The sequence below is a fragment of the Macrotis lagotis genome, chromosome 1 (genome assembly GCF_037893015.1).
Source record: "Macrotis lagotis isolate mMagLag1 chromosome 1, bilby.v1.9.chrom.fasta, whole genome shotgun sequence".
Taxonomy (NCBI): domain Eukaryota; kingdom Metazoa; phylum Chordata; class Mammalia; order Peramelemorphia; family Peramelidae; genus Macrotis; species Macrotis lagotis.
The window spans coordinates 244,051,710-244,069,868 of NC_133658.1; the positions used below are offsets into that span (position 1 = coordinate 244,051,710).

At 38.6% G+C, this 18,159-nt stretch overlaps 1 protein-coding gene across 2 annotated transcripts in view; it reads left to right on the forward strand.

The window, feature by feature from the left end:
- EPHX2 (epoxide hydrolase 2) overlaps positions 1-18,159 on the forward strand; it is a 76,263-nt gene that overhangs the window by 15,864 nt on the left and 42,240 nt on the right. For both annotated transcript variants that reach the window (XM_074209995.1, XM_074209994.1), the window contains exons 5-7: positions 8,404-8,526; positions 14,091-14,165; positions 16,386-16,481. In XM_074209995.1, coding sequence (XP_074066096.1) covers positions 8,404-8,526; positions 14,091-14,165; positions 16,386-16,481 — 294 coding nt within the window. The remainder of the gene's footprint in view (positions 1-8,403; positions 8,527-14,090; positions 14,166-16,385; positions 16,482-18,159) is intronic.

The following is an 18,159-nucleotide window of genomic DNA, read 5'->3' on the forward strand; positions in this document are numbered from 1 at the left end:
GTATTCTAATCCAGCCTCAGACACTTAGTAATTACCTAGCTGTGTAGACTTGGGCAAGCCACTTACCCCCATTTGCCTCACAAAAACCTAAAAAAAAAGATTCTGACTTATTTGCCAGATAGATAAATGACTGCCAAAGTCATAACTAGATATATAAACTCATCTGTGAAATCTGATGAGAGATAGTGAATAGAGATGATTCTGGAAAGATGGTGGAGTAAGACAGAAAATTCCAAGTTCTCCAAATTTCCTGGAGAAGTAAAAAAAAAGCACCTAGAGGTAAAATGTAGTGCAGGGAAAATAAACAAGAGCAGAACAGTTGTCCTCCCAAAACTGGAGAAGATCCAAAGAAAGATCCAAAGACCTAGGTTTGGCTGGAGTGAAGTGTAAACACCTCTAGGCCAGTCCCTGAAACTGCAAGAGGGATTCTTATCTCTCGGTCAGAGTGGGAAGATGTCTGAGTGGAGAAAGAGGTAGGGGATAAGGAATGCTAGGTCCAGCCTTCCTGTGGGTCCAAAAGGAACCAGTGTATGCCAGTGAAGTTATAAGAGAACAAGAAATAATAAAAAAATTAAGAGTGAATAGATAGAAAAGATTGGGAAATACCTCATAAGATAAACAACCAATTTGTAGAACAGATCAAAGAGAGAAAACATAAAAATAATTGGACTGACTACCAGAAAGCAACAATAAAAAAAAGAATCTTGATACAATAATTTTTGTTTGTTTATTTTATATTATTACAATAATCTTGTTGTAAAAGTAAAAATAAACCCCACTCCCACCTGAAAGATAGAGAAACCCCAAGAATAATGAGAGAGAAAGAAAAATGTACTTTAGGCTGTGTTCAGATTCCAATGGCTCTGTCTCTAGGATGAGTTGCCTTCTTTATTATATATCCACCAGAGAAGCCGCTTTTCTTTTTTTTCTTTTATTAAAGATTTTATTTGAGTTTTACAATTTTCCCCCCAATCTTACTTCCCTCCTCCCACGGAAAGCAATCTGTCAGTCTTTAATTTGTTTCCATGTTGTACATTGATCCAAATTGAGTGTGATGAGAGAGAAATCATATCCTTAAGGAAGAAACAAAAAGTCTTAGAGATAACAAGATCAGACATAAGATATCTGGGGTTGTTTTCTAAATTAAAGGGAATAGTCTTTGAACTTTGTTCAAACTCCACAGCTCTTTATCTGGATACAGATGGTATTGAGATTGCTCTCTTGCCTGAGCTCTGGTATATAGACAACCACAGGTCCTCACCTCTGCCCTGGGGCAGTGAGGAGGGTCCCTGCTCCTCTATTGTAGAATGGGAGCCCAGACTGCTACCTGGATCTGAGTGTGGGCAAACAGCAGAGTCCTACCCCAGGAGAGGAGAGAGACCTCTGCTGTTTCCCCCAACCCCCTTACCATCTATGGGCTGAGAGCTCTGGATTTTCTGGGTGGCTTCCCCAAATCCTGATGTAAATTCTCACCACAGGGCTGCTCTGAGGCTGGTGCTCTTCTCCACACTCCCTCTGGTGCATCAGAGTTCTCTCCTCATCCCTTCCCTGTCCCTGGTGATCCCTGGGCCAAGAAATCTGGAAACTGCCCCCTCTGCCATGGACCCAGATGTCCCCAGGCACCCAGGTGCTGCGCTGGGGCTATGACTCTTTCCAACCCCTGGATCTGGTGAAATAGACCTTTCCTGGGGCAGCTAGGTGGCACAGTGGATAAAACACCAGCCCTGGAGTCAGGAGTACCTGGGTTCAAATCCGGTCTCAGACACTTAATAATGACCTAGCTGTGTGACCTTGGGCAAGCCACTTAACCCCATTTGCCTTGGAAAAAAACTAAAAAAAATATAAAGAAATAGACCTTTCCTGCACATCTTCTAAGTTGTCTTGGACTGAGAAATTGTATCACTCAGTCTTTCTGTAGATTTTGCCCCTCTAAATTTTGGCTAGAGTCATAATTTGATGGCTTTTGGAGTTTTTTGAGGAACAGGTTTCCAGGAATTCCTGCCTTTATGCTGCCTCCTTGATACAATATATAATATATATAATATAAGAAATATGATATTAAATAATTAACTATTAGATAAATTAATAAATTTATTATTATTAAATATTAAATAAATATTATAATATAAGAATAATTAAAGAATATTGTCCTGAAGGGTTAATGCAAGAGGGGAAAATAGAAATTTAAAAAAAAATCATCTATCACCACCTGAAAGGGATCCTAGGTGGAAAAACAGTCAGAAATGTCATATCTAAATTCCCAAAACCCTGGGTTAAGGAGAAAATATTAAGAACAACATGAAAAAAAATTCAAATATGGCAAGAATGATAGTGTATCATCACGGACAACATGATCTCATAAAGCAGAGAAAAGAACTAAAGGGTAAAAACAACCTTAAAGGTCAGGGCTGTTTCCAGCTGTTATTGTGCTTCAGACTTGTGATCACTAAAGGAAAAAAGAGAGAGAGAGAGAGAGAGAGAGAGAGAGAGAGAGAGAGAGAGAGAGAGAGAGAGAGAGCGAGCCTTATAGACCACTTTAAAAAGTTTACTTATGTATGGGATGTGGTCTGCTTCATTGGACAGAATTTCTGAATAAATGAGATCAGGTATCTATTTGTATGTGGAGTATCAAATGAAAAAAATGTATGCAAAGTGCTATGGAAATGGTAGAGCCAGTTCTCCAGTCATTATGCTAGGTTTCTATGTACCTTTCCTAAAATAAACACAATAAATAGTGGTGGGATTGAATTAGAATCAGTTTTGCTCAAAGAATATACAACTTTTTTGGTTTAACCCTTGTAAATAATTTTTTAAAAAAAAACTTTATAATTCTAAGTCCTTGGACATTTATCATTTTTGATTGTTTCATTGGGAGAGATTAAATATTTTATTACTTTTTTTTTAAATGAACAGAGTACAGCATAGTTCCTACATCAGAGTAAAGACTCTAAATCAGGTGTCCTTAACATTTTTTTGTCATGATCCCTGGATGCTTATGAACCTCTTCTCTTTTAAAAATTAAAACATTTTCAAATCTTTTCTCTCCCTCATTTCCATTCCTGTCCTTTGTTCTCTCTACCTTTCCCCACCTATCCCCACTAATAAGAATTAAGAGGGAAAGGACCTTTTACAGTCATATATAGCCAAAGTAACCAAATTCCTGTATTGCTCATATTAAAAAAATTGTATCTCAATCTGACCTCTAAATCTATCACTTCTCTATTAAATTTAATATTTATTTATTCTCATTTTGTACAATTTTTTTATACATTAATAAAATATTGTTGTTTAAGAGTAAACAAAATACCCCCTCCTCCCATAAATATAGACTCACTTGAGTGATAAAGTAAAGGGGAGAGAAAAAAAATAAAATTAAAATAAAAAATAATAGTAATAATTGTAGGTATGGACAGGTGGTACAGTGGATGGAGCACCAGCCCTGGAGCCAGGAGCTCCCAAGCCCATATCCAGCCCCGTACACACAACAATCCCCCAGCTGTGTGACATGCAAGCCACCCCAACCCCACTGCCCTGCATAAACCAAAAAAAAAAAAAAGAAAAAAAGAGACCTAAAATAAAATAAAATAAAATAGTAATAATAGTAGGGGTGGCTGGGTGGCAGACAGAGCACTGGACCTTGAGCCTGGAGCACCCGGGTCTGAATCCGGCCTCAGACACCCAATGATCACCCTGCTATGAGGCCCCAGGTAAGCCACCCAGCCTCATTTGCCCTACACCCTCCCCAAAATAATAATAATAATAAATGTGCTTCAGTCTGTGTTCCAACACCATCAACTCTGTCGTGGGTGGATCACATTCTTTATGATAAGTCCATCGCAAAAGTTACTTCCATATTTTTCCACCGTTACCATTGCTGATCGCAAGTCCCTCCTTTCATATTTCTCCACTACCATGTACTATATTTTCTCTGCCCTTTCACTCTGACTCTGCTGTAGGGTAGCTGAGTGGCACAGCAGACAGATCCCCAGCTCTCATACCACCCCTTAGACCCAGCATCCACCTTGGCCCTATGGTCCCAGACAGGTCATCCAATCCCAGCCCCTTGCAAGAAGTAAAAAAGAAATTGTGTAATATCTGACCACTCTCTCCCCATGGTCCATCCTCTCCTCCATCACTCACATCCCCCCCTTCCCCCTGTCCCCCTTCTCTCCTTCTTACTACAGATGTATATACCCCATTGTGTATATATGCTGTTTCCTCTCCTAGTCACCTCTGATGAGTGAAGATTCCCTCATTCCCCCTTGCCTTCCCCCCTTTCCATATCATTGCAATAGCTCATTGTAATAAAGAAAAATCTTATTATATGAAATATCTTGGCCTATTCCCCCTCTCCTTTTTCTTTCTCCCATTCATTTCATTTCCCTTTTTTTCCTATTGACTCCATTTTTACACCATATTTTATCTTCAAATTCAGCTTTCTCCTGTGCTTCATCTATAAAATCTCCTTCTACCTGCTCTGTTAATTGAGAAGGTTCATATGAGTATTATCAGTGTCATTTTCTTATACAGGAATACATGCAGTTCATCATCATTAAGTCCCTCATATTTTCCCCTTCTCCTCCACTCTCTGTGCTTCTCCTGAATCCTGTATTTGAAGATCAAACCTTTTGTTCAGCTCTGGCCATTCCAACAGGAACATGTGAAATTCCCCTGGTTCATTAAAAGTCCATCTTTTTCCCTGGAAGAGGACATTCATGTTTACTGGATAGTTGATTCTTGGTTGCAGTCTATGCTCTTTTGCCTTCTGGTATATTTATTCCAAGCCCTACGAGCTTCCAATGTAGTTGCTGCTAAGTCCTGTGAGATCCTGATTGCAGCTCCCTGGTATTTGAATTGTGTCCTAGCTGCTTGTAATATTTTCTCTTTGACTTGGGAGTTCTGGAACTTGGCTATAATATTCCTAGGGGTTGGTTTTTTGGGATCTCTTTCGCTGGGGGATCAGTAGATTCTCTCCATTTCTATTTTGCCCTCTGCTTCTAGGATATCAGGGCAATTTTCCTGTAGTAATTCTTTGAAAATGATGTCAAGGCTCTTTTCCTGGTCATGACTTTCAGGTATTCCAATAATTTTTAAATTATCTTTCCTAAATCTGTTTTCCATATCAGTTGTTTTTCAATGAGATGTTTCACATTTTCTTCTAATTTTTCATTCTTTTGGTTTTGAAGTATTGAGTCCTGCTTTCTCATAAATTCATCAATCTCCCTGAGTTCTATTCTTTGTCTGAAAGATTTGTTTTCCTCAGAGAGCTTTCTTATCTCTTTTTCCATCTGGCCAATTTTACTTTGTTAAAGCATTCTTCTCCTCACTAACTTTTTGAACTCTTTTATCCATTTGACCTAAGCTGGCTTTTAGAATGCTATTTTCTTTCAGCATTTTTTTTTGGATTTCCTTGACTACGCTGCTGACTTCATTTTCATGTTTTCCCTGCATTTCTCTCATTTATTTTCCCAGTTTTTCTTCTAACTCCCTCATTTGATTTTCATAGTCTTTTTTTGAACTCTGTCATAGCCTGAGCCCAATTTCTGTTTTTCTTGGAGTCTTTAGATGCAGGAGCTTGTGCTTCCTCATCTTCAGACTGAGTGTTTTGATCCTTCTTGGGCTCACAGGCAAAACATTTCTCAATAGTGTTCCTCTTTTTCCCTCTGCTTGCTCATTTTCCCAGCCTTAGCCTGTTTTGGGGGTACTTCCTGAGCTTTTGGGACACTCCCACAAGGGTCTCAGTATGTGAGGCTCTGTCTTCCTTCCTGGTCTGTGAATGACCATATGCACCTGCTCTGCCACAGGGCTGAGGTGGGGGGGGGCTGCTGTTCTATTGGGGGGGTCTAGACTGCAATCAGGATCTGAATGTGGTCAGAACCCCAGTGTCCTGTTCCAGGGGCAGAAGACAGAGCTCAGCAGTCTCTCTCTTCACTCCACTCCCTAGGTTCAATGAGCTCATGCCCTGGGGGCTCCTGCTTACCAGGTCTGCCTGCTTCTGTTTCCTGGATCAGGACTGCCTTGGCCACACTGCTTGCTGTGTGCCCTGAGGGGTGAGCTTCACATGCTCACTCTGACAGAGGTCCCCCGCTATTCCCCCAATTTGTGCTTGGTGCTCCCCGGGGTGTAAGTCAGGAAACTCCCCCGCTGCTGTGAGCCTCAGCTCCCAGTGCCCTGAGGCTGCCTCCGGGAGGCTGAAGTTCTTTTGCTCTGGCAGGCCACCCCTCTGGCAGCCACCCCTCCAACCCCGGGGAGCAGAGCCTTTCTGCTCTTTTTGTGGTTACCTTGAGTAGGAGAACTGCCTCACTGCGTCCCTCTGTGGGTTCTATCTCTCGAAAATTTAGTTAGAGTCCTTAGTTTAGAAGTTTTATGAGAGAACACCTAAGGCACAATCCTCTCTTGTCTCCTACTTGGCTCTGCCCCCCCATCACTTCTCTATCAATGGTGTATAGGCTGTTTCATCATGAGTCCTCTGAAATTGTAATTGGTCATTGTGACAATTAGAGGTCCTAAGTCTTTCAAAAGTAATTGTCTTTACAATATTGTTTTCATTGTTCAAATTGTTCTTCTGGTTCAATATACTTCACCCTTCATTAGTTCATAGGAGTCTCACTATGTTTCTTTGAAACAATCTTCATCACTTTTACAGAACAATATTACATCATACTCATGTATCATAAGTTATTTGGCAATTTTTCAATTGATAGGCATCCCCTTAGTTTCCAATTATTTGACACCACAGTTATTTTTATACATGGGTCTTTTCTTCTTTATTCTCTTTAAAGTATAGATCTAGTATACTCTAAAAATTGCCTATTCATATCCTTTGATTATTTATCAATTGGAAATTGGTTCTTAGTCTTTTAAATCTGAATCAGTTTCTTACATATCCTAAAAGTGAGACCTTCATCAGACCTGAATCAATTACAAAGCTCTCTCCCTTTTTCTACTTCTCTTCTAATTTTAACTACATTGGTTTTCCCATTTGAATAAACTTTTTAATATTCTGTAATCAAAATGTCCATTTTACCTTCTGTGATCTTGTTTGATCACAAACTTCCTCTGACCATAGATCTGAAAGGTAATTTCTTGCTTGTTCTTCTAACTTGTCTTTGCTATCATCCTTTAGGCCTGTGTCATGCACCCATTTGGCCTATGATAAGGTTTATCTGCCAGACCACTTTCCAGCTTTTCCAGAAATTTTTGCTGAGCAATGAGTTTTTGCTCCAATAGATGGAATCATTAGATTTATCAAGTTCTAGGCTATTGTGTTCAACTGCCTTTGTAATCTGTTCTACTAATCAACCTCTCTATTTCTTTTTTTTTAATTTTTGCAAGGCAATTGGGGTTAAGTGGCTTGCCCAAGGCCACAAAGCTAGGTAATTATTAAGTGTCTGAGACTGGATTTGAACCCAGGTACTCCTGACTCCAGGGTGTACTCTATCCACTGAGCCACCTAGCTGCCCCTTGTGAGTGTATCTTAACAGATAAAGTCTTTTATCTTTTCTTTATTTTAGATAGAATCTCTCTTTCTATCTCTTCCTGCTGAATTTTAGTCATATGATACAGAAATGCTAGTGATTTATGTAGTTTATTTTATATCTTGAAATGTTATTAAAGCTTTTCATTGTTTGTTAGTTTTTTTAGCTGACTCTAAAATTATCTAAGCAAACCACTGTATTATCTGCAAAAAGCAATAATTTTGGGGCAGCTAGGTGGCCCAGTGGATAGAGCACCGGCCCTGGAGTCAGGAGTACCTGGGTTCAAATCCAGTCTCAGACACTTAATAATTACCTAGCTGTGTGGCCTTGGGCAAGCCACTTAACCCCATTTGCCTTGCAAAATACCTAAAAACAAAAAATATTTTTAAAAATTTTTTAAAAAGCAATAATTTTATTTGCTTTTTTCCAAGCCTTATTCTAGTACTCATCTCTTTTTTAAAAAAAATTTTCAAATTTAAACTTCAAACTTGAACTTGTGTCATAGTTGTGTCTTTTTAACCCTTTATAGTGGAATTCTTTTTTATTTGCTTATTTTTCCATTCTACTTTCTAAATTTGGACTTTGTTAGGATTCTATGCATTCCTGGGTGTTGCAAAAGGAAGTTTTTGTTTACAAGACAATGGGGTTAAGTGACTTGCCCAAGGCTACACAGCTGAGTAATTATTAAGTGTCTGAGGCAGGATTTGAACTCAGGTACTCCTGACTCCAAAGCCGATGTTCTATCCATTGTGTCACCTAGCTGCCCCAAGACTTGTTGATTTTTGATTAAGTTTACCTTTGGAGGTAGACATAAGCTAATTATTCTTTGTCATTTTTCTTACATTTCTTTGAATTTATGTTGGACAAATGCCTCTGTCCTAAAACTTTTTATGCATTATTTTAACCTTCTCTCACCTTGTCTCAGGCTGTTTTCTTGGATGACATTGGGGCTAATCTCAAGACAGCTCGTGAAGTAGGAATGGTCACCATCCTTATCCAAGATACTGACACGGCCCTGAAAGAATTGGAAAAATCAACTGGTATGGAGGTAATTTTTTTATCTCAAAAGTGTTATGTTGCTTAATTTTGTTAAATCATTCAAATCCGTGTTTGTGTCTGTGTGTGTGTGTGTGTGTGTGTGTGTGTGTGTGTGTGTGTGTGTGTGTATGTGTGCAATGTGATACAGTGGAGAGAATTCTGGATTTGGAGACAAAGAATCATGGTTTTGAATATCACCTTTCTTGCATGACATTCAAAGTTATTTATAATCTAGTCCCTACTCCCTTTAAAGTCTTTTTTTTTACAATTTATACCCCAACATGCTCTCTTTTATCCAGCAGTAGTAACCTCCAACTCTCAGCTCTGGGCATTTTTTCCTGGCTTTCCCCTATATCTGGAGTGATTTCACTCATCACCTTCAAGTTTTGACCTCCCTGGCTTTTTTCTTTTAAGTCTCACCTGAAGTTCCATCTTCTATAGGACACCTTTCCCAATCCCTCTTAATTCTAATGCTTTCCCTTGTTAATTATTTTCTATTTATCCTGTATATAGCTTGCTTTGTATATATTTCTTAGTTGTCTTATCTACTAAACTGTGAGTTCCTTGAGGCAGGAACTGTCTTTTACTTCTTTTTGTATCCCCAGAACTTAATGTTTAATGTTTATTGAATGAAAGTGAAGTGATTTCATCTCCATGGGTTTTCATCAGTAGAGAAGAAATAGACTAGAAAATCTCTATGAGTTCAATTATCTGTTTCTATACAGATGCTTCCTAGATTTGTATATACATGCCTAATCTTTTTTCCTTCAATCAAGTACCATATTACTAGTTGTCTGGGAGACATTTCAAACTCAGTATCTCAAACTCATTCTGTACAAGAGAGAACTTATCTTGTGCCCCATCCCAATCTGCCTCACTTTCCTGATATGGTTGAAGTAGTACTATTTTCACAGTCACAAAATTTTGGAACCTCGAGTTTCCCTCAACTCATTTTCACCCTTTCCACATTACTATATCTTATAACATTTTTCTATGACTCTTGCATATATCCTCTTCTCTTTATTTATGTAATCAACACCCCCATTTAGGCCCTCTCCATCTCTTTCTAAGCCATTAGATTGGCTTTTTTCCTTATGATGTCATTTTATTAACACCTGACAAAGGGTCAAAGGAGTCTCACTTTCCAACCAAAGATCCTGAGATCTAATTATAGGTTTTGGAGAGTAATTTCCAATGAGAGTAAGGCTCACTCACTCCTCCTCACCTTCTCCCTCTTCCTTTCCACTGCAAGAGCTTTTTCTTTCTTCTTTCATGTAGAATAACTTAGCCCATTCTACCTCTCCTTTCCCTTTTCCCCACTACATTCCTTTCTCCCCCATTAACTCCATTATGTTAATATGTTATACTTTCACATTCATACATGCCTATGCCTTGTCCATATATGCTCTTCTAATTGCCCTAATAAATGATAAGTTTCATATGAGTTATCCATGTCTTCTTCCCAGGCAGGAATACACACAGTTCAGCATCATTAAATCCTGCATGCTTTGCCCTTCCCATACATCCTCTCTCTACCTTACTTGAATCCTATACTTGAAGATCAAAGTTTCTGTTCCACTCTGGTTGTGGTTTCAACAGTTTAAAAGTACCCTATTTCATTTAATGTCCAACTTTTAACCTGAATGAGATAGTTCAGTTTTGCTGGTAGTTGATTCTTAGTTGTAATCTAAGCTCTTTTGCCTTCTGGAATATAATATTCCAAACCCTACAAGCCTTAATGGAGAAGCTGCTAAATCTTGTGCTGTCCTGACTACAACTCAATGATATTTGAATTGTTTTTTTTTTCTGGCTTCTTGTAATATTTTCTCCTTGACTTGGGAGTTTGGGATTTGGCTATATTATTCCTGGGAGTTTTCATTTTGGGATCTCTTTCAGGAGGTGATTGATGGATTCTTTCAATTTCTATTTTACCCTCTGCTTCTAGAGTAGCAGGGCAGTTTTCCTGGAGAAATTCTTTTTTTTAATTGAAGATTTTATTTGAGTTTTACAGTTTTTCCCCCAATCTTACTTCCCTCCCTGCACCCCCCCCCATGGAAAGCAATATGTCAGTCTTTACTTTGTTTCCATGTTGTACATTGAGACAAATTGAGTGTGATGAGAGAGAAATCATATCCTTAAAGAAGAAACAAAAAGTATAAGAGATAACAAGATCAGACAATTAAGATATCTGGGGTTTTTTTTTCTAAATTAAAGGGAATAGTCCTTCAACTTTGTTCAAACTCCACAGTTCTTTATCTGGATACAGATGGTATTCTCCATTGCAGACAGCCCCAAATTGTCCCTGATTGTTGCACTGATGGAACGAGCAAGTCCATCAAGGTTGATCATCACGCCCATGTTGTTGTAGGGTGTACAGTCCTGGAGAAATTCTTGGAAAAAATTATGTCTAGGCTCTTTTTTTGGTCATGACTTTCAGGTAGTCTAATAATTTTTAAATTATTTCTTCTAGATCTGTTTTCCAGGTCAGTTGTTTTACCAGTGAAATATTTCACATTTCCTTATAGTTTTCATTCTTTTGGTTTTATTGTTTCTTGATTTTTCATAAAGTCATCAGCTTCCTTTAGCTCCATTATACATTTGAAGGAATTATTTTCTTCAGAGAGTTTTTGTATTTCCTTTTCCACCTGTCCAATTCTGCTTTTTAAGGCATTCTTCTCCGTATTGGCCTTTTGGACTGCTTTTTTCCATTTGAGCCAAACTAGTTTTAAGATGTTATTTTCTTCAGTAATTTTTGTATCTCCTTTTCCCCAAGCTGCTGACTTGGTTTTCATGATTTTTCAGCATTGTTTTCACTTATCTTCCCAATTTTTTTCCTACCTTCCTTGATTTATTTTCAAAATCTTTTCTGAGCTCCTCCATAGCCTAAGACCATTTCATATATTTTCTTGGAGGTATTGGATTCAGAGGCTTTGATTTTATTATGTCCTGAGTGTGTATTTTGATCCTCCATAGTAACAAAGTAATTCTGTGGTAAAATTTTTTTTCTGCTGTTTGCTTATTTCTTCAGCCTATGATTTGATTTAATTCTTTGTAAAGGTAGGTCTGTTTTCAGAATGGAGGATGCACTGTCCCAAGTTTTTTTTAGGTTTTTTTGCAGCTGTTTTCAGGGACCCCCCCCCCCCCCCAGGGAACTGCAAGTTCTCAATTCCTCCAAGGTCTTATAAGAGGCAATAACTGCTCTCTTGGCCTGTTCTCTGGTTATGGATGACCATAAGCACTCTTTTCTCCTCTGAAACCATGAAGAGCATCTCTGCTCCACTGCAGGCAGTAAGTTGTGTTTCTTCTCCTTTTCCTGAGACTAAAACCCCAAACGTCAACCTAGATCTGAATAAGGAAAAAGCAACAGAGTCCTACCTCATAGATAATAGAGACTTCTGCAATCTCCCCCCACCTGCTTACTGTCTCTGGACTAAGCCCTCCAGAAGCAACTGCCTGATGGCTCTCCAGGTCTGCTCCTGGTCCCCTGGGGCCAGATCTGTACTGTGGCCTGTGCTGGACTGGATTCCACTCTCCTATTTGATTTTTAAAATCATTTTTAAGTACCTGAGGCTTCACATGAGGCATTTTGACATTATTGGCTCTTTCTGAGTTTGTATTTTGACCTTCCCTGTCCCATAATAGCTTTCTATAGTCAGGAGTTGTTTTGGTTTTTATTGTTTCTTACTCATTTTATAGCTTCTTTTGTTACTTTTAAAGCTGATCTCTAGTCTGGGGTATATGGAGACCTATCCAATCTTCTTTCACTGGGACCAGGGGACCTGGCCAGTGCTTTGAACCTGCTTGTCTACTGTACCAGGGCCATTGACCACTCACCTGCTGGCTGGGACCTCCCAGTCTGCCAAGCCTGCCAGGCTTTACCCTCTTGCTGCTCTACCGGGGGCTAGGCCCCTCACAGCTGGCCAGTTGTTTCACTGGCAGGGTCTCAGTTGTTAATCTGTCCTGGAGCCAGGGTGCTCCTATTGGCTTACCTGGACACCTCCTGCACTGAACTGTGCTCCTTTTCCCCCTGAGTCAGATCTTTCCTTCAGTCTTATGTTATTTTGGAATGAAAAATTGTGTCACACTTTTGTGGGTTCTGCCACTCCAGAATTCATTTTAAGGTGTGATTTAAGGTATATTATTTGGATGGTGATAATGAAGATGAAAATTTAGGAAAACTCAAGCTAATTTTTGCCTTTTCTCTGAAATCTTAATTTCACCCTTCCCAATACTAATTTTAGGGAATTATTTTCTTTAGGTTGCTTTTCTACCTCCTTTCCTATTTGGTCAATTCCACTTTTTAAGGAATTCTTTTCTTCAGTGGATTTTTGTACCTCCTTTTCCATTTGGCTAGTTCTAATTTTTTAAAGAGTTGTTTTCTTAAGTGAATTTTTGTGTGCTTCTTTACCAAGCTGTAGACTCCTTTTTTCATGATTCAAGTGCATAATTCTCAGTTCTTTTCCCAATTTTTCTTCTACTTTTCATATTTGATTTTAAAAATAGTTTTTGAGCTCTTACAGAAGTTTATTTTGGTCCTGAGACCAATTCATATTTTTCTTTGAGGTTTTGCATGTAGGCATTTTGATGTGGTTTTTCTGTTATGAATTTGTATTTTGATCTTCCCTGTTGCCACAGTGATCAGAGTTTTGTTTTGCTCATTTCTAGCCCTTTTTGGTGAGCTTTAGAGTTTTGTTCTGGTACATGGGACACTGTCTCAAGCTTCTTGCCCTGGGATTCAGATGTCTGGTCATTGGCCTGCTGTCTGGGGTCTTTGGGCTTAGCTGTTCACTTGCTGAACTGGGCTGTGGTGTTTGGCTACTTGCCTGTTGCAGCAGAGCCATGGAGTTTTGATTGTGACCTATGCTGAGGTTAGGAGTCTTCTACTAACTTACCTGAATTCCTGTCAACACTGAGCTGTGTTCCCAGTGTATTTATAAGATAAATCTTTCTTGCATACCATATAACTTATCTTGGGCTAGAATCACATGTTTTTGTGGGTTCTGCCTCTCCAAGATTCATTTTGAAGTGTTATTTAAGATTGTTTGGAGGGGAATTTGGGAGAACTCAGGTAAGTTCCTTTATTTTCTTGGTTCTACGCTCCTGAAAAAGTTTTGTATTCAAACCTCCATTCATTTTATTTTGGTCAGTAGGAAATGTTCCAATATTTTTCAATACAATGCTTCCTCTGTTTTCCACCCTTTCCCCTGATTCCTCTTTTTTTCTTCCTCTGAACTCTTCTTTTCTTTTTTTTTTTTTACATTTCTAATTGTGATGTATTTCAATAGAAAAATAGATATTTAACAAATATTTTCCATATCTACTTGACAAACATCTTCCCTGGAGGTATTATATGTATTCCAAGTTGGAAAACCCTTCTTGAAGTCTTCTCCAGACCAAATATTATGGGTTCCATTGTTTAATCCTCATATGACATGATCTCAAGGCTCTTAACCATGCTAACTGCCCTTTCCATGTATAGAGATTTCCTTGCTAACCTAAACATCCTATAAAATACTGAAAATACTTAAGGAAGGAAGTTCAGGGCTTCTCATTCAGTGTATATTGTGATTTCAGCTTCTCCACCATGATGTGGTACAACCTGTTGCCGTACAGCCAAGCAGTGTTGTCCATGGATATGTTGAAGTCAAGGTAAGGACCAATTATTTGTGAATGAGGCACTGAGCAAATTACTCATACTGGTGTGCAGGAGTGAGAAATGTATTTGTTCACCCTGTTTGTAGCCTTTCAAAGAGTCAAGTTTTCCATATTGTCACAGGTCACCATATAAAAAGGGACATTATTAATATTGTCAGATCTTCAAATAACCTCAATAGTATTATCAGTGTTCAAGGCACTCCAAAGCACATAATCTATAGGAGGGATACTTAGCAAGGCCAAAATATGGTCATAACACTTTTTTGTACAAATTAGAGATTTATAATTTTTGCTTTATGGTTTCATTCATTTATCATTGTCTAATACTCAAGCAGATGATTAATTGGGAATGTGGCATATTAACAACAATGATGATGACGACGATGACAACAACAGTGATGACAATGATGATGATAGCTAGCCTTAATTTTTGTCAAGATTTTCATTTGTTTTATTTGATCTTCACAGCTCTGTGAGGTAGGTGCTATTATTATCCTCACTTTAAAAAATGAGGAAAGTGAGGCAGACAGAAATAAGTGATTTCCCAGTGAATCACTCAACTGGTAAATATCTGAGGCCAGATTTGAAGATAAGAAGGGCCAAAAATCTCTGCCTTAAAGGAGTCCCCAGTCTATTTTTTTCTAACTTAACAATCAGATAATACAAAAGGTTATTAATTTTTGCATATTTTCAGTCACTTATCCTTAGTTGCCTTCTTCTAGACATGTGTAACCAGTAATAATACCCTTGGATTAGAGAAAGGAACTCTTAAAGCTAAAGACTGAAATATTCTGTTATGGACTCAGGGGAGCTGTAATCTCAATAATGTGGACTATTGAACTAGTGATATATATGGCCATTCACTCAGGCTGCCATCTTGGATGACTGTTATCTGTGTCCTCCCTGCAGGCCACCATAGGAGGGTCTACCCAATGAGGTGGGGACCTTCCCCAATTTCTTTTTCTCTTGATGTTACAAGCATTCCATTGTCCACTCTTCTTTTTTCATAAATACATTTCTTCAATGACATCTTTTATTTTTCTTTGCTATAAATTGTATTGCAGTCTACTCATGGCCTTTCATGTCTCTCCATTGCCCTTGGAGTCAGTCAGTAATCATTTATTAAACTCCTACATTGTGTCAGTCATTATGTTAGATGCTAGGGATCTAGTTCCTGGTCTTGAAGAACTCAGAGTCCAATGGAGAAACAACAAAATACAGGCAACTACGTACAAATAAGAACCATCAGAAGAAAAGTAGTAGGTTGATCATAGTTTTGGAGATTATTGTGCCATATCTCATAGCCATTAAACATATAGAGGCCTTTTTTAACCTACCCTTTTTTGCCTCAGTTTCCTCAATTATAAAATGGAAATAATAATAGCACCTATCTCTTAGTGCTGCTATGAGGATCAAATGAGATAACAATTGTTAAGTGTTTAGCAAAGTGTCTGGCACAAAGTAAATTCTATATAAAGTTATTATTATTATTATTATTATTATTATTATTACCTACTTTTCAAGGTTGTTATCAAAATAAAATGAAATAATATTTGTAAAATACCTGTAAATCTTAAAATATCATATCTGATACTAGCTATTAGCACTTAAAATGGAAAGAGCACTAGATTTGGAGTCAGAGAAGAACTGGATTCCAGTTCTACTAATCATTTACTACTTGAGGGTCCCTGAACAAATCATTCAATTTCCCTGGGCCTCAATATCCTATAAAATGAAAGGGTGAATAAGGTGGCCTCTAAGATACCTCTTCTTTCCCTACCCCTCATTTCTCCTCTCTTTCTGCCTCTCTCCTCCTCCTCTCTACCTTTCTCCCCCCCTTATCTTCTTTGTCTTCCCCTCTCCAGCTCCTTCCTTCCTTCCTTCCTTCCTTCCTTCCTTCCTTCCTTCCTTCCTTCCTTCCTTCCTTCCTTCCTTCTTTCCTTCCTTCCTTCCTTCCTTCCTTCCTTCCTTCCTTCCTTCCTTCCTTCCTTCCTTCCTTCCTCTCTCTCTCCCACTTCCTCTCCTTCCCTCTTTCACTCTCCTCTCCATGTTTAGGCATGTGTTAGATATTTGGAGTGTGAAGAAGAAGACAGGGCCTGCTGGAACACTTAGGTGGCCAGCAATCAACTGAGAGTTTGGGGACTGTGTCTTTAGTGGGCATCCATCATCCAGCCTAAGAATTTGTTGGTCATAGCCTTCCTGTCTTTCCCTCAGCCGGGTGTTCAGTTGCATTTTGTGGAGATGGGGTCTGGCCCTGTGGTATGTCTCTGTCACGGTTTTCCTGAAAGCTGGTTTTCTTGGAGATATCAGGTAAGTCTCAGACCAGGTTTACTACATTTTGGTGGGGGTAAGTTATAGGGAAAAGAGGGTGATCCTACCCAGGATGGGGAGTAGTAAAGAAGATGATGATAGGAGAGGCATTGATCTCTATCCAGCTAATAATGGTATTCAGAGAAACTGCCCCTCAATTATAGCAAAAACCCATCATGGTAATACCTTTCATCTACTTAGTCCCTGTCTGATTCAGAAAGAAGGCACTGTCACACTAGCTTCATTTTTTCCCCCTGGGGTGTCCTCCTGGTCTCTTTGCTATTAACTTAGTGGAGCACAGATTGATTGGCTACATCAGAGGTGGTAGAAGAAACAGGCTCTGGAAAACTGAGGGACTGCAGTCTGAGCTGAGGTTTTGTTGAGGAGTCTGGGGAGGATGCCTCTAATTTGGGGATCTGGACTCATACAGTTGCAGCCCAGAACTGGACTTTCTAATTCCCCTGATAATTTACTTCTGGGTCACCCCACAGTATCTAAAAAATAAAGCAGGAATGGGGGCATAATGTGTGACATTACATCACAAATATATTGAATACAGAGAAATGTAAGAAGACTTACAAAGACAGCTACAAAGTGAAGTAAGCAGAATCAGGTAAATAATCTTCATGAGAATGACTATGCTGTAAATGGAAACTGCTGTCTAGAAGTAATCCATCCTGATCATTTCAGTGAGTTGACTCTCACATATAAGTTTCCAGTCCTGACATAAGATCCAGTGCTGTATCTCCAGCTGCCTATTCACTAGACATTTCCACTTAGATACTCAGCCCTCATGATATAAAATGTATAGGATTTAGGATCAGGTTATTCAGTTTAAAATCATTTCTCTGGCACTTAATTAACTTTGTGGCCTTGTAGAAGTCATTTAAATCTCTAAACCTCAATTTACCTATCAGCAAAAGAGATAAAATTATTAACAATAACTTGTGTAGTTGGAAATCTTAAAATTACATATGTATTACATACAATAATATCCTATTTTTCAGTCCTATTCAACATTTCATGACCCCATTAGGAGTTTTCTTGGCAAAAATACTGGAATGGTTTGCCATTTCCTTCTCCAGTTTATTTTACAGATGAAGAAATTGAGACAAACAGGGTTAAGCAACTTGCCTAGGCTCATACAACTAGGAAGTGTCTGAGGTCAGATTTGAACTTACAAAGATGAATCTTTCTGATTCTAGACCTAGCTTTAGATCTACTATGCCATCTAGCAGAATTCCATAAATACATGTGTGTATATACATATATGTTTGTATTTCATATTAGTTTGATTTTTGTTGTTATTATTATTCCTCCCTTCATTGAGACTGTTGGTTACAATCTGAACTGGGCCGGGAAACCTTTCCAACTTAGTAGGATTTACTAGAGCATGCACTCTCTTAGCATTGTCTTGAAGAATCCTCCTCAGTTCCAAGGTGAGATATTGAATGAGTGCTTTTTTTTTTTGGAGGTTAGACTCCCCTTGTTGGCCTGGACCCTAGCACTGATCTGTGAGGCAACATGATATAGTGGATGGGTACCTGGTTCCAGAGTTGGGGAGGTCTAATTTCAAATGTTATCTCAGACCCCTACTACCTAAGACTATTTTCCAAATTACTGTGTGGCTGGATAGAGTGTCTAAATAAAAAAAAATCCTATATCCTTGAGGTTTGAG